The sequence below is a fragment of the Martes martes genome, assembly GCF_963455335.1.
Source record: "Martes martes genome assembly, chromosome: 3".
NCBI classification, from domain to species: Eukaryota; Metazoa; Chordata; class Mammalia; order Carnivora; family Mustelidae; genus Martes; species Martes martes.
The window spans coordinates 140,871,673-140,888,026 of record NC_137890.1 but is presented as its reverse complement, the minus strand read 5'-3'; the positions used below and the strand labels follow the sequence as shown (position 1 = coordinate 140,888,026).

Here is a 16,354-nt window from a genome sequence, read left to right as displayed (position 1 = left end):
CCTGAAGCAATATTTTGAAATAGATTCAGACACTTGGATATTTGGTGATCATAAGTTCAGTGATGATACAATATGTGTATAAATTACATCCTACAACAGAAAAATGTGCCTGCCCTAAAATACTACTTTCAGTAAAATCATAGCATGTCAAGGAAAGTTTGGGGAATGCAAGGAATACTATTTGGAAGATAAATTTGTATTTATTTCTAGTATCTTAAATATAAAGATTGTAAATCACAGGAAATATGTCATTGTAATAGCTAAACTAGTATGTGGAACCTCAAATAGAAACTATCATATAAGTAAATAATATTGTGGAAGATCTGTGTTTTCCATTAGTTGGAGGGGGAGAGAAGACTATTAAAAATTAATTTGTGTGAATACTTCTGGAAAAATTATTTCTAATAACAATTATAGAAGATAATTTGTCTTCCAATTTAAAAGATACTTAGTTTTGGTGGACTTTCTACACATAATCATTTTACTTATTCTATAGAGGCTGTGTTATTTTTTTATTTTTTTAATGTAAATCTGTAAGACTGTTTTATTTGCGTGCATGAATAGATGAACAAAAGTAGTAACCATCACTGTTATGTTATTCACAAAGATTCTAAGATTCTAAAATCAAAAAGTATATTTCACTCTAATTCTGGAGCTTTTGTTTCCCATTATAGTCTGTCACATATAGTAATTTCATCTCACTAAATAATCTTATAACAAGTGAATATTTATTGGATGCTTTTTTAGAGTTATCAACAAGCTCATTTTGTTACCTTTCTTATTTCACGGAACTGTGGAGAGTGGTGGGAGCATGGCAGCTCAGATGACTTCAGGAGCATCCAGCACTGGTGCCCAAGTGTTGAGTGATCTACAGAATCCCACCGCAAATCACAAGAATTTGTGGCTCCACTGAGTGTTAAAATAGCACCTTGTGTTGAAAAGATTACCAAGGATCGGGTCTGTTTACCTGCCCACTTTATATCACCATTGACAAATACAGTGCCTTCACCTTTATTCAAAATATTCATGGGTTCCATAAAGAAACGGAGCATTCCTCTACTAAGAGGAATGAGAAATCTGCAAGTGAATAAGAAGCTGAAATCCCCAAATGAGAACTTTACAGTAAGGATCACAATATCATCTTTAGAGTTACATTGGCTCCCATGTCCCCCTGGTGGGCTGACCTGGCCCTTTAATTCATGGAGGGCTCTGCTGAGTTCAAGATTGCTCACACCATGTCTCCTTGAGCCTTGAGGGTTTGCTGTGTCCAGTGTTGGGAATTTCCTCTCACCCCTATCAGGAAGCAGTTCTCTGATGGGGACGAATCAGACTTCTTTTGGGGCTCTCAGTTTCCTTGGTTTCGAAATGAGGTTTGGCCAGACCATCTCCCAATTGTATGATTGTTTAATCCTATGATCTTCATTTTAGCAAGTAGAGAGCCAGTAGCTAAAACCCACATTGGTTCATTTAGATTCTTTCCATGTCGCATTGCTCTCCAGGGTAGGTAATAATAATCATTCATCTCAGAAGCTCTACATATTCGAAACTTTCTTGCCACTCCTCAGTAAGCAACAGTATCACTCATGTTCAGGCCCATTTGCTTTTAGTTCTGATATGATTAACAGAGCTAATAGGAGGTGAATGATCCTATCTTTTTGTAATTAGTTATTGTGTCAATTATTTGCAGTCTTTTAAAAAACAAGTGCTGACTTCAGCTATGTTTATGCTTTCTCTTGCTCATATTTGGAATGTAACCTTAGTATTCTTACTAAGTGATAGACTTCCTAATATTGACAAATAGTAAACTTCGGAGCATCATAATATTGAATGTACTAATTTACTTTCTCTAAGAAAATAAAATATTTGGGTTTGAACTGTACTTTTTTTTTAATCACAAGTCCCATTTAAAAAAATGACCTTTTAGTTATTAGCAATTTAAATGAAAGAATATTTCAAATGATTTGATATTGATGTATTAACTTTGTACTTTTCCTTTGCACTAGAAGGAAGGTAAACAAGAAGCTGGCATGTGGGTTCCTGCAAAAACAGCTATGTTTGTTTAAAAAAAAAAAGGAAAAATACAGTAATGACAAATAGTAATATAATACCTCATAATATTTAACAAATGTTATTAGTTCACTGATAATATTCTGAATTTTGTAACATAAAATTTTGTGTTTTCCTCTAAAACTCATGGGTGAATTGAGAGACATATTCAAAAGTGTTCTTGAACATCAACCTTTACCAAGTACTATTGTGTAAACATTGTCTTAGATGTTGAGATTTAAGAGGTGTGGGACATGGTGGGCCCTGCCCCCAAAGAGCTGGTAGTCCAGTTCTATGGAGCAGCAAAGAGAACGGCGTGAACCATTGTTCTTATGTTTTAACAATGAAAATTGTGCTAACAGTAGAAGAGGACATTGTCTTTTTGGTCACCATGATAAAATAGCTTACAGTTGTGGGTTGGATTTCAGAGTAGCAAACCATCTAATAATTTCCTATTTTTTCTTACAAAATTTACCTTTATCTGGCTGCCAGAGAAAGTTTGCCTCTAAGAATATATATGGTGTCTTTCATATCTGGCATCCTCCTTTTGTAAAACTCAGTAGGTTTGGTGTTTAGACTTAACATTTGGTCCTCTTGGTAAGGTTCTATTAATTGAGGCTTTTAACCGCAACACAGTTTTCTCAATTTCTTAATGACGTTCTTTTCCTGCCTCTAGGCTTACGGAGTTCCTACGCTAGTCAGCACAGCCAGCTTGGGCAAGACCTTCGTTCAGCTGTGTCTCCTGACTTGCACATCACTCCTATATATGAGGGGAGGACCTATTACAGCCCAGTGTACCGCAGCCCAAACCACGGGACCGTGGAGCTCCAAGGATCTCAGACAGCACTGTACCGCACAGGCTCAGGTGGGCCTCGGCACAGTTCAGCTTGATTCCCAAACATACAGGCCCAAGAGCAGAAGATTTTTATTGAGATTGGGTGCCCTGTTAGTATGAAATCATGTTGCCCATTTGATTGTCAGATAAGCAGCTGTGACAGCTGATTGATAAACAGTAAAATAGAAATTCGTGTTGTACCTATTTATAGGCAATATTTTTTTTAACCTTAGTTTTATCTAATCAGTGAACATGGTGATTATACTGTTAATTCACAAATAAATTTATAGAGCTCTAAATCTGACTCTCCTTGGGTTTAAAACATACCAGATCTAGAAAGGAAAACCTTTGTTGGAATATTCCTTTGTGATTTTTGTTTCCTGGAACGTGTATTTAGAGAAGATCCCTTTATGAGTTATTTGCCTGTCTTCAATTTAGCTTGTATGCAGCCCAAGTGTATTTCATATTACTCCTTTTTAGATCCTAGATGTCCTCTGAATGTCTAAGTGTAGGGTGAAATAAATATTCCTTGTGATGGACCCTATCTGGCACAGCATACAGTAACAGCATTTATAAAAATAGGGAGCACCCTATTTAATGCACCCCCACTCTCACATGTATGCCACACCATAGTGGCTGATAGAGCAGAAGCTATACCCATGGCCACGTGAGCTGCCAGATTGTGCTGCAGGTCTGGCTCATGGAATCCCAAGAGTCTTGTCCACCCTCCCTCCTTTCTTTCTTTCTCTTTCTTTCTTTCTCTTTTTTTCTTTTTGAAAAGAGCTAGTACAGGGATGCCTGGATGACTCAATTTTTTGACCATCCCACTCTTGGTTTCAGCTCAGGTCATGATTTCAGGGTTGTGGGATTGAGCCCTGTGTCAGGCTCCACACTCAGCAGAGTCTGCTGGAGATTATCTCCCTCTGCTCCTCCCCCTGCCTGCTCACGCTCCGTCTCTCTCTCTCTTTATACTCTAAAATAGATAAATAAAATCTTCAAAAAGCAAGAGATAGGACAGATTTATTAACATGCCCACAGTGATAACCCCATAAAGGCATAACTCCAGGAGGCATACCTCCAGAACACCAGGAGAGAGGATCAGTATCTGAACTGATTCTTTGCCAAACACTGACAGTTTGGTCTGTTGCAGGATTTTTCTTCTAATAAAATGTATCAATTTTTAATAGTTATTAATGAAGAAATATTGTACTTGTTGTGTTCTGTAAATTGAGGGATTTTTTTAAGGATCTAATTGGCTTTATTAAATGATTGGTGATTCAGCATCCTATCAAGCAAGTAGAATGGAACTCCCAAGGAATTTCTTTCATAGGATTAAGAAATAAATAATGTTATTAAAATCATTTAATTGTGGGAAGAATACATCTGCAATCATTGGAGAGATACCTTTTCCAATAATTAAGAAAGAACTATTACATACAGTATGCAGTACACTTATACATAGCATTACACAAAAATTTAGGGGAGTAGCTATAGAAGAATTTGCTGTATCAGTCTTCCTTCTTATGAAGTAAATTTTCCAGTATGATTAAAATCCAAAGGTCTATAAATGAAATGTATATCAAAGTAAGTAACTTGTTTATGCTTCATGTTCGAAGTTTGACCTCAATTATCTACAGACTTGAATAATTGTTTTTTCTTGCTAAAATGAAATTATGACATTTTGTCATTTATTTCTCAAATTAGTTTAATTCTTTTCCTGTATTTCCCTTGCACTTTTGTTACTGAATCTTAATAAACACAGTAAGCTCAATCACGTAAGCAGATTTATCATTTTATTTTTGTTCTTTTCTGCTAATGAAATTGGTGTATTGTTTGTGTATATTAAAAACCTAAGTGCCTTTTTAGCACTAATGAGCTAGATTGGTAAAATCTAAATTGGTAATATTGATGAAATCTATAAAGCAATTTATGTAATTGTTAAAAACTGTAATCCTTCTTAAAAATAGTTTTACTTCGGAAAGTATCACCTCATGGAGAATATACTAATCATTTTTAAAATACTGGCTTTCTAGTAGGTGTTGGAAATCTGCAAAGGACATCCAGCCAACGAAGCACCCTTACATACCAAAGAAATAATTATGCTCTGAACACAACAGCTACCTATGCGGAGCCCTACAGGCCAATACAATACCGAGTGCAAGAGTGCAATTATAACAGGCTTCAGCACGCAGCGCCGGCTGACGATGGCACCACGAGATCACCATCAATAGACAGCATTCAGAAAGACCCCAGGCAAGTACTGGTTAGGAGTCTCCAGAATGCTACAGTATCATGGGCATCAGCGGTTCCTTCCTTCTGGCTTTTTTTCAAGTTGCTGAGTCTATTATAATATCAGTTAACTCGTTATCTCTAGTATTTCCCATTGTATTTTAACACGTTGGTCATTGAGGTTAATTTCATTTTAAAGATCGATTCCTTCTTTCAATACCTTAATAATAAGTTGGAGAATACACAGGTCTGCAGGAATATCTGCAGCATTCATCACTGACATACTTCAGCGAGACAACTCCCTGGGATAGCCTCTTGGTCTGAATTATATGAAAGATTTTAAAGGATCATTTTACCCCTTTTCCTTTATCCTGACTCTTTAGATGAGGGCTTCAGAAAAAAACGTATGGTGTTTTAAACTGGAAAAGACCAGTGTTGCGTACATTTTGAATCGTACTAGTCAATGCTGTGTTGTGTTTTTATTAACTATTAACTTCTGCCATTTAGGAGAAAGTAGTTGACAAGAAATTCTTATATTTTAAAAGCAAAAAATGGCCAGTGGTACATGTTTCCTCCTTTTAATTTTATTTGGCCATGTAGAAAGCCTGTTTTATTAAGATAAGTATGAGTCATTTGGTACTTGATTGATTTTGAAAAATAGCCTCATCTGTAATGAAAGTCATTTAAAATATTCAGGGAAATAAAAAAGATACTTAGAAACTGAAAGAGAATTTTAATTTCTGAAAGAGTGGAATTATTGCTAAATTTTAAGCAGCTTGAGTATTATATGAAGGCATATATTAGCAAGATTTCATTCACTCTGCCAACAAATTGTTGTTTTACTGGAAAATTGTTAAAATTATCAATTCATTTTCAGCAACCTACCAACTTATTCTAATGAATATGAATTAAATACATGAGTGAGATTTTGCTCATTAAAACAAAATAAAAGTACTTTTGAGTTGAATGGGAAACCCACTGCTTCAATAAAACCATTCCACCTGATCACTCTTTTTCCTAAAGTTCTTTATAGTTCATACATTCATTTGGTTCTGCTAGTCCGTGTTCTTGCCATTTTAAGGATTTTTAAATAATTTGTCTTATAGTACCTCCAATATAATTAAGTCAAAAATACCTTTGTATGGTTTCATTTTTTAAAACCTCAAAATGACAAAATACTAAGGCACCCTAATAGATGCAAAAATTCCCAAGTGTTTTAAATTATAGGCAATTTAGACTATACCTCAGCTGAACCTGCAGAGAAAAGAATAGCTATCCAGAAAGACAGTGAAGTGTGATTAGAGTTCTGAGTTCAATATGTGTTCCTGAAGACTTTAGTTTTGACCTCTGATATAAGTTGATTCACTATAAATAAGGATTTCATGTATGATAATATACTTCAGTTATTCATAGTATGATAATTTTGTAGTCTAATGCATAAAACTGTTATGGCTAGCTTTGATTATATGAAACTTCACTGATAATGCATTTGGTAAGATGAATAAATGATTATTTTATAATAATTGTGTTTATTCTAGATGAAACTAGAATCCAGGTGAATCTGAAGTTTAAATATTCAAACCAAAATAAAAAGCTCATGAAGCTTTTAATTTTTAGTTTTGAAAATAGCAAACTTGAAGTAATATCTTTTTTTTTTTTTTTAAGATTTTTTTATTTATTTGACAGACAGAGATCACAAGTAGGCAGAGCAGCAGGCAGAGAGAGAGGGGGAAGCAGGCTCCCCGCTGAGCAGAGAGCCCGATGTGGGGCTCGATCCCAGGACCCTGGGATCATGACCTGAGCCGAAGGCAGAGGCTTTAACCCACTGAGCCACCCAGGTGTCCCGAAGTAATATCTTTAGTCATTTCTAAGCCCGTGTTCTTTACCATTAATGCTGCATTATAATTAACCTAAAAATTTCTTATGACTAAAGGAGTTATTGATGTTTTCTATATAAATGGAAATCTGTGTTGTCTAGTGTAGAAGCAAAATTGATTAGTAGTATAAGTGACACATCTAGAAGGAGTAACCAAAGTATCTCCTCTGGAAAGTGATAGTGACATAAAGAATAATAGCATTCATGGTGGTTACTTTTGAGCAGGGCCTGATCTGTGGAAGATAATTCCATTCACTGTCCCTCTGACCTTTATATTGTCAAATATTTTACATCTACATCCATAATAAAACTCATAGCCTTATTATTTTTACTGTAAATATTCAATTCCCTTTTAAAGAAATTAAGAGAAGAAACAATGATCTTGATATTCACTTCATGTTACCACGTATAGTTCTCTTCTTGTATGTTCTTTCTGTAAATTCAGGTTTCCATCTCAACCCATTTCCCTTCAACCTAACCCTTCCTTTAGCCTTTCTTGTGCTGTGTGACTGCCAACAACAAATTCTCTTAGCCTTAATTTATCTGAAAATGTTTTTATTTAATTCATTTTTAAAGGATATAAATTTCAGGATTGACAGGTATGGGTTTTCCCTTTCAGTTCTTTAAAAAATGTCATTCATTGTCTTCAGACCTCCATTGTTTCTGATGAGAAATCATCATTCTTATTATGTAATATACCTTCTCATTGGCTGTCTTTATCTTTGACTTTCAGCAATTTTACTCTGACAGGCCTAGGTATGTGGGGTTTTTTTTTTACATTTAACCTGCTTGGGTTTCACTGAGATTTTTTTGAATGTTGGTTGATGATTTTTACCAAAACTGGGACATTTTTAACCGTTATTGCTTTTTTTACCCCAAAGTCATTCTCCCCTGGAATAAGTTGACATTATCCTATAGGTTACTAAGGCTCTGTTTATATTTTAAAATCTTTTTTCTCTATATTCTTCACATTGGTATTTTTTATTGATCTGTCTTCGTAATTTACTGTCTTTTCTTCTATAGTCTCCACAATCTGTGCTAAGCCCATGTAGTGAATTTTTTATTTCAGGTATTTGAATTTGGTGGGTTTTTTTATAGTTTCCATGTGTCAGAAGACATTCATCTGTTCATACCCTATATGCATGTTCTCTCTTTTTTTTTTTTTGGTATTGTTTTGTTGGTTTGTTTTTTTTTTTTTTTCTTTTGAGCGCATCTATAATGACCATTGGAGTCCTCCTCTGATAATTCAAACATCTGGGTTTTCTCTGGGTCTGTTTCTGTTATTTGGGTGTTTTGTTTTTGTTTTCTTTTGTTTTTACATCTTTGTGGGTTACATTTTCCTATTATCCTTTTTTTTTTTTTTAAGATTTTATTTATTTATTTCACAGAGAGAGATCACAAGTAGGCAGAGGCAGGCAGAGAGAGGAGGAAGCAGGCTCCCTGCCGGGCAGAGGGCCTGATGCGGGGCTGGATCCCAGGACCCCGGGATCATGACCCGAGCCGAAGGCAGAGGCTTTAACCCACTGAGCCACCCAGGTGCCCCTCCTATTTTCCTTTTATGTGGAGCAATTTTAAATCATATGCTAATTATTGGTGCATGATAACATTGTAGGGACTCTGGATTCTGTTGTCTCCTATTAGGGTTCTGAGTTTGGTTGCAGCAGATAAGTATATTACTGACAGATGCTTTTGATCCTGTCAAGACTGGTTTTGTTCTTCTAGGATGGGTCTGTTTCAGGTTTGTTTTACTCCTAGTGTATTCTTCTACTCTGTGGCATAGTTCTTTGTGGAGACTAAACCCTGGAGTGCTCCATGAGGTTTGCTCTCTGACTAGGCTGGAGGTCCAACATCACATGGCCTAAGTTCAGCTCTGTCCTCCAACAGCTACTCCACCAACCTGTATATGTGTCATGGACATGTACAGCCCAGCACTCAACTAAAGACTTGTGAGTAACCCTCCTGTAGGCCCAGTGAATCTCCTCTGCATTGTTCCCTCCTCTCCGGTACCCTGCCCCACAAATCAGAACCACTTTGGCATCCCCAGATTCTAGTCTCTCCCCATCAGTTCGTTAAGTCCATTGCTTTATTTCATGGACTCAGCTTCCTATGTCATGATTCAAAAAAATGCCCTCGGGCAGAAAGCCAGGGAATATGGGGCTGCTGTGACGATTCCCTTCTCTCAAGGATTAAATTCTTGTGTCACCCATTGTCCAGGACCTAAAAACAGTTCCTTCCTACATTTAGTGGAAGGGCAAAGTGCAGTACCAGTTACTCTATCATGGCTGAAAACAGAAGTCTTGGCTTAGGTGGGGTATTTTTGTTGTCTTTTTGTTTTTTAATTTATTTTTTTTTATGTTAAGTTAGCCAGCATATAGTAGTACATCATTAGTTTTTGCTGTAGTGCTCAACGATTCATTAGTTGCATATAACACCCAGTACTCATCACCGCACGTGCTGGGCTTAGGTTTTAATGATGCAAAGCCTGCCATCCAGCCAGCCCATGAATTAATAGCAGTCTTTTCAGGGTAAATTTCTGCTGAAAACCAGGGTTGGAACTGATGTCAGCCAAGCCTAATTGCCCATCTCCAGCTGGAGCCCACCTTTTGTATTGTCTGGCCCTCATACTACCCAAGGATACCAGGAAATCTTGACCACGTCTATGCCATTTAAAGAGGAGAAAAATGTGTATTCGTTTAATGACTGTGCGTCATCAAGGAAAGATGAAGTCACACTCCTTGCACTCTGTTAACAGTTACAGCATAGTTTTACATAATAGGCTTTAGACAGATTTTGACCAGAAATAGTTAATATAGTTAACAGTGCATAAAAGGGAATTTATTTATAATAGCGAATGACCCTATTTAGAATAGTTCCTTTTTTAGGGCTGATGAATATTAATAAAACATCCATCAATATTATTTCAAAGTATATAAAATATTTTAATATACATCATCACAGTTTAATCATTACAGCCAACCTAAGAGGAAGGTAGAGATGATAGTTTTATTGTTCCTGTTACACAGGTAAGGAAAGTAATACTCCAAATAATTTTGTAGTTTTCAAAATCACAAAGTAAGTAAAAGACCTGGAACTTGAACATGGGCCGTCTAACTCCAAATTCTGTGTTTTTTCTGCTGTGTTAGCCTGCCTCTCTTGGCATTTGTGGTATTCTTCTTGTTTATTAATGATATTCTCACCCAGTCTGTCCCCCAAACCAGAAATCTCCATCTCACCCTTGGCTTCACTTTTCTGAAAATTATCTGGCTGCTGTGCAAAGAGTAGATGGCTTGGGGGGTTGTTGTTTTAAGCAGAGAGAGCATATAGAAGACGGTTAGATGGGCCAAACAAGATGGAAAGAATGGGTGAGTTGGGTTTATATGAAATATTATAGAGATAGTCAACAAAGCTTGCTGATAGGTTGGATAAGAAGGATTTAGGAAAGAGAGAAGTCAAGGATGGCTCTATTTTGTTTTGAGCAAATAGTGGATAGTCTTCTTGTCACCAGTATTTTCTGATTCTAGTACATTCTCTACTTGGCCACCAGAATTATCTTCCTTCTAAATGTGACCTTATAAATGTTGCCTTCTCTCACTCTTCTGCCTCAAAACCTCTGCCTTCTGTTCCTTATGTGAAGGGGAAACATATAGACTACCTGGGTTTCACACACTCCAGTCACTTAATTACTAATCCCAGTTCCTTGTCTCTATTAAATGTTATTTAATAGTGCCTACCTGATGGGGCAAGTCAAGGTAAATGAGGTAATTCATATAAAGTTTATGCCATCAATAAATAATAATTCCTGTTACTGATATTAAGACTAAACTTTTTAGTTGGGCATATAAGACTCTGTATATGAAACAAATGCTTGTATCTTTCTAGCACCTGCTATGGCACCTGCAGCATAGAAAGGATGCACTATTCATTTGAATGGGTATGTCTGTTTGTGCAGGGGTAGATTACCCCTTTGCAGTGGACAAGCAAGTGAACGCATGGAGCCTTCCCAGACCAAGAGAGACTCTAGGCCTTTATATACTGCACAATAGAAGTATCACTAGGTTGCTAATTTAAAGGTTTAACATTATTCAGTATCCATTTTTTGGTAATAGTTCATTCTGTAGTCAAAGTCTGCAAATTTGTTGTTTTGTGAACCATCTCTAAGAAGTTGGTCTTCATATGATATAAGCATATATTCATATTTAACAAGGGTCCCAAACAGTGAGCCAGTCCATTGACATCGGAAAATTCTAACAATGTGATGTTACCTGAAAAGGCAGAGTGTAAGAGTAAATGAGCTTAGTATGAGTGTACACTCATCATACAAGAAGTTGGGATAGCATAGGGGTTGCTAACACAAACTCTGAAAGCAGACTGCTCTACTGTTGACAAGCTGAGTAACTTAAGACAAGTTGCTTAACCTCTCTGTCTCAACCTCCATATATAAGTGGTTACAATAAGAATCAATGAATTAGGGACGCCCGGGTGGCTCAGAAGCCTCTGCCTTCAGCTCAGGTCATGATCCCAGGGTCCTGGGATCGAGCCCCGCATCGGGCTCTCTGCTCGGCAGGGAGCCTGCTTCCCCCTTTCTCTCTACCTGCCTCTCTGCCTACTTGTGATCTCTGTCTGTCAAATAAATAAATAAAAAATCTTAAAAAAAAAAAATCAATGAATTAATACACATAAAGTACCCAGAATAAGTACTCATGAACTAAGTGCTATTTAATTATTGAAAAATTATTGAAAATTAATTAATTTTAAATTATTGAAATTTTCAACTATTCAAAAATTATTTCAATTATATATTTCAATTAAATATTTCAATAAAAATATTTCAATTATTCAGAAATTAATTATTGAAAAAAGTTCTGTAGACCCACACGCACATTTGCACACATGATAGGAAAAAAAAAAAAAAACCAGCAGGAAATGTCAACAGTATTTTTTTTTTCTGGGTATAGAATTATTGATTAAATTTTTTAAATAATTTTCTATGTTTCTGTCTTATAATCAAGAGCAACCATAAATATTAAGTTTCTTAAGAACCCTCGGGTGCGGGGCGCCTGGGTGGCTCAGTGGGTTAAGCCTCTGCCTTCGTCTCAGGTCGTGATCTCAGGGTCCTGGGATCGAGCCCCACATCGGGCTCTCTGCTCACCAGGGAGCCTGCTTCCCCCCTCCCCCCTGCCTGCCTCTCTGCCTACTTGTGATCTCTCTCTCTCTCTCCCCCCGTCAAATAAATAAAATTAAAAATCTTTAAAAAAAAAAAAACCTTGGGTGCATGTTATTTGCAGATTCCAGGCTGACACCAGATCTGCCCTGTTCCCACTAGCCTTTCTTTCTCTGCTCAGGCATGACTTCTCACCTGACTAAAGTGCTCCTGTTCGCCTGAGCATTGCACCAGCAAATTTCTGACACAGGAAGAAAGGCATAAAATTAGAATCGCAGAGGAAAAGGAGAATGGAGAAGTTTTTCATATTAAGAACTTCCTTTGTTCTCTTGAATCTCTTTCTGCGCATCCGTTTATCGTGATTTCTTTAAGATCAGACGCATCTGGGCCTCTGCACTTGTTGATGGGGGGGGGGAGGGTTACTTACACTTCTCCAATTTTAGGAGTCCTGTAACTTCCAGTTCTGGCCTCAGCCAAGCTTTTTTTCTCCTGACAAGTGCTTCCTCGAGTGCCTCGTTAAGGCATGGTCCTTCCTTTTTTGAAGCCGTGTTTTTCTCGCACAGGGAGTTTGCCTGGCGTGACCCCGAGTTGCCCGAAGTTATCCACATGCTGCAGCACCAGTTCCCGTCAGTGCAGGCGAATGCGGCTGCCTACCTGCAGCACCTGTGCTTCGGCGACAACAAAGTGAAAATGGAGGTACAGCCCCCAGTGCCAGGCAGGCCCCCCTTCCGTGGAGCAGTCACATGCTTGTGTGCTTTAGAAATTACCAGATGCAGTTCAGAGACCCTTTCAAAGGGATCTTTTGATACCAGCTACCCTGTTACTTCTTAGCCATGCACTGCAGTATTTCTCAGGAGAAACCAGGATGAGTATACTATACTCTTGGAGTGCTGTTAGCATTTTCAAACCATGTGTCCAACATTAGCTTATTTATAAAACATAAAGCAAAAATCAACTTCACCTGCATTTTTAGAGTAGTTTCCAAAAATCTACTAGATGAAAATTACGTGTGAAACTAGTGAGTTCATGTACTTGACGAGGTTCTGGTCAAGATCTGTTCCAACATACAATTAAGTCATTACAGAGAATTTATAACCATTACTAATACTGACCCTATGTGCCTATTTTATTTGAGATTTTAAAGTTTTTTGGCATTTATAGAAATACAGTGAGTCAAAAAAAAAAAGAAATACAGTGAGTCATTGGTTATCAACTAGTGTCCTATGACATACAGATTCTTTCTTTTAACATCTTAGCATTTTCCCCCTGCACTGGCATATGGAACCTAAGTGTTTTTCATCAACCTACTGTGCAAAACAACATACCAGTTACTGAGCTAGCTAAAGGTGGATTAAGGAAATAGAGCCCAGAAATATTTATGTAATATACTAATTAATTGACAAAATGGAAGATTAGGCAGAGTAGTCTAGAGAAACAGTTGTGTAAACCAAGTGACTTCAGTCAAAAATCCTTTCCTATATGTTCCCTCAGATCCTACTCAACAGCTTTGTTATGTTTGTGTATTTGCTCATTGCCCTCAGAAGTGTATGCGTAATCCCTCTGTGTGTTTAGGAGGTTGGAGTAGGATTTTGCTAGCTACACATGGCCATTAATACACCTAGTTCTCCCTTCCTTTTTTTAAGCCAAACCCAGAAAAACAGCTTCATCTTGGAGAGTGTCCTTAATGTTTATAAAAGATGTGTTATTTAATGAATGAAAAGCAGCCTTTTGAAATGATCTGGAGTTGTCCATTTCCCGTAATCTTTCCATAACAGACTTTGTTTGATCACTGATTAATCATATGTCACTTAGTCCTGGTACCTAATATTTTTCATTCTAGGTGTGTAAGTTAGGGGGAATCAAGCATCTGGTTGACCTTTTGGACCACAGAGTTTTGGAAGTTCAGAAGAATGCTTGTGGTGCCCTCCGAAACCTTGTTTTTGGCAAGTCTACAGATGAAAATAAAATAGCGATGAAGAATGTTGGTGGGATACCTGCCTTGTTGCGACTGTTGAGAAAATCTATTGATGCAGAAGTAAGGGAGCTTGTTACAGGTGGGTAAACAATGTGATCTTGTCCTGGAGGAAATGTTGCAAACCATCTAGATGAGTATGGTGGCACTGGGAGGAAGTTGGGGGTTCTCAGTAGGAGATGATTGGAGGTGACTATAGGGCAGGGCATGGCATGGCCGGTTGGGGCCTTTAAGTGCATTCTTCCAGCAGACCCATGGTGCAGGATTGATTTGAAGTAGATGCACCTGACGTCTGGGAGTCCTGTAGCCTGGAGGTAATCCTTGAACTGCATCAGTGATAGAAAGAAGGGGTGGCCAGTTGAAGAGGAAACGGTGAGAGAGACATTTCACCGCGAGGGCATGGTGGTCCAGTGTGGGGAGTGAGAGAACAGGAGGAAGTGAGTGAAGCTTTGTCTTGAGAGACTGGAGTGTTGTAGCACTGTCAGCTGGGTTCAAAGGTTCTTGAGGTCCAGACGAAAGAACAGTTGTACAGTGAGGCAAATTAATGACAGCATTATTTATAATAGAGAGTTAGGGGGAAATGCTGAGTATTCGCTGATAGGAAAGGGCAAGAAAGGGCAGTGCATTCACAGCAAAACTACAGACGAGGGTTAAAACACGCATTCGAGCTATGTGTGGCAACACAGATAAACACCCAGAAACACTGGCAGAATGATATACACGGCATAATACTATTGGTGTAAAGTCTCTAATATGCAGGTTGAGTCTATACATTAGTTTTTGGTATATACACATGCATTACAGTTAAAATTTTTCATTGGAAGGACAGAAGCTAGGTTAAGGATAGTAGCTGCCTCTAGGGCTTGCAGATAGAGAAAAATGGGGTTGGGGGGTATCATCCAGCTCTGTTTCTTTAAAAAGAAAAACCTGAAACAAATAAGACAAAATATTATTTAACAAAACTAGATAGTAGTTACCTGGGTGTTTTATATTTGCTATGCTATTGTTCATGCTCGAGATACTTAATTTAAAATTTTCTAACAACGTTTTTTTAAAAAATGAATCCCATTCTCCACTCGCTTCCACTATGAAGTTAGAGCTGTAGGTTCTGTCAGATGTAACTCAGTAACACTTGGGAAGGTAGCATACCATCATGAATCTAATATTTAAGGGGAATCAACTTTCTTACAAGGTATTAAAATGTTGAAAATACAGTACCCTGTACTCCAAATAATATTGGTATGAAATTTACATAATAAAAGTAGAATACACTTTATGTATAATCCTAAACTCTGGATTGGACTGCCTGTCTTAATGTAGTTTGAATATTACTGTTTCAACACATCTAAATTGCATATTGATTTATTGGTACGTTTTCTTTTTCAAATGTTTTGGGCGCATCAAACCCTCTCACACCAAAAAATAAATTATTTACACTTGTGTATGGCATATGTGTATAAAATGAAAATTAAGACAAACTAAATAGAATTAAGGGAAAAGGAAAAATATAGATATAACCATTCTAGAAGTCAACACAATCACTGTGATTATGCCCCAAAATTAGCATTAAGTTCTCTGTTAGGGAGGTTTAGAGGAGACAGCGTGTTTGAAGCATATGAGTGCTTTCTTCTCCATCACTGCAACCTTCCTGGAGAATTGTCTAGATACTTTCTCCCTGTAATACCTGGGCAGCCAGTGAGCCGGCAGACTGACCTATGTGGGCTCCCTGCGAGATCAGTGGTGATCCGCAGATATCTTGATGTTAGAAGCACAGCTTCTACTCAGATTTGGTTCTCTTTTGATTAACTAGTCACGATAAATATACGGTTTTTTTTCTCTTCTGTCATAATTTGTCACAGGAGGAATAAGTCTTTGCTGGATTTTTGTTTCTGAGGCTTTATCCTTGGGTGAAATGGTTACAGTACCTGTCCTGAGCCAAGTTCAAGGAATTTGTAGGATTAAGTGATAAACAAGAAGCAAGTACATGAAAGTTTGGTGATTTCTTTTTCATTTGAGAGTAAATCCGATTTATTTGAAGTAGAGAGCCAGACTTTACTACTAAGAGCTTTTAGGTACTAATTCACCTAGCGCGTACTCTAGCTCTAAGTGCTACTTTAGGCTTCCCTCCATGTTCCACTATTTCTGTGTGGGTGCAGTATTAGCTGCTGAGAACACAAGATGTTTTCATACATGGGACCTAGCCTTGAAAGGAGGATATGAGTGTTTATTAATTCA

The 16,354-nt window shown here is 37.4% G+C and overlaps 1 protein-coding gene across 10 annotated transcripts in view; it reads left to right on the top strand.

Annotated features, from left to right (window-relative positions):
- Positions 1-16,354, top strand: part of PKP4 (plakophilin 4) — a gene marked incomplete at its 3' end in the record, with an annotated part of 243,502 nt that overhangs the window by 188,197 nt on the left and 38,951 nt on the right. For 6 of the 10 annotated variants that reach the window (XM_080797918.1, XM_080797916.1, XM_080797911.1 and 3 more), the window contains 4 exons: positions 2,723-2,911; positions 4,915-5,134; positions 12,711-12,843; positions 13,988-14,201. In XM_080797918.1, coding sequence (XP_080654044.1) covers positions 2,723-2,911; positions 4,915-5,134; positions 12,711-12,843; positions 13,988-14,201 — 756 coding nt within the window. The remainder of the gene's footprint in view (positions 1-2,722; positions 2,912-4,914; positions 5,135-12,710; positions 12,844-13,987; positions 14,202-16,354) is intronic. The other 4 variants (XM_080797917.1, XM_080797913.1, XM_080797912.1 and 1 more) reach the window with 1 other exon arrangement.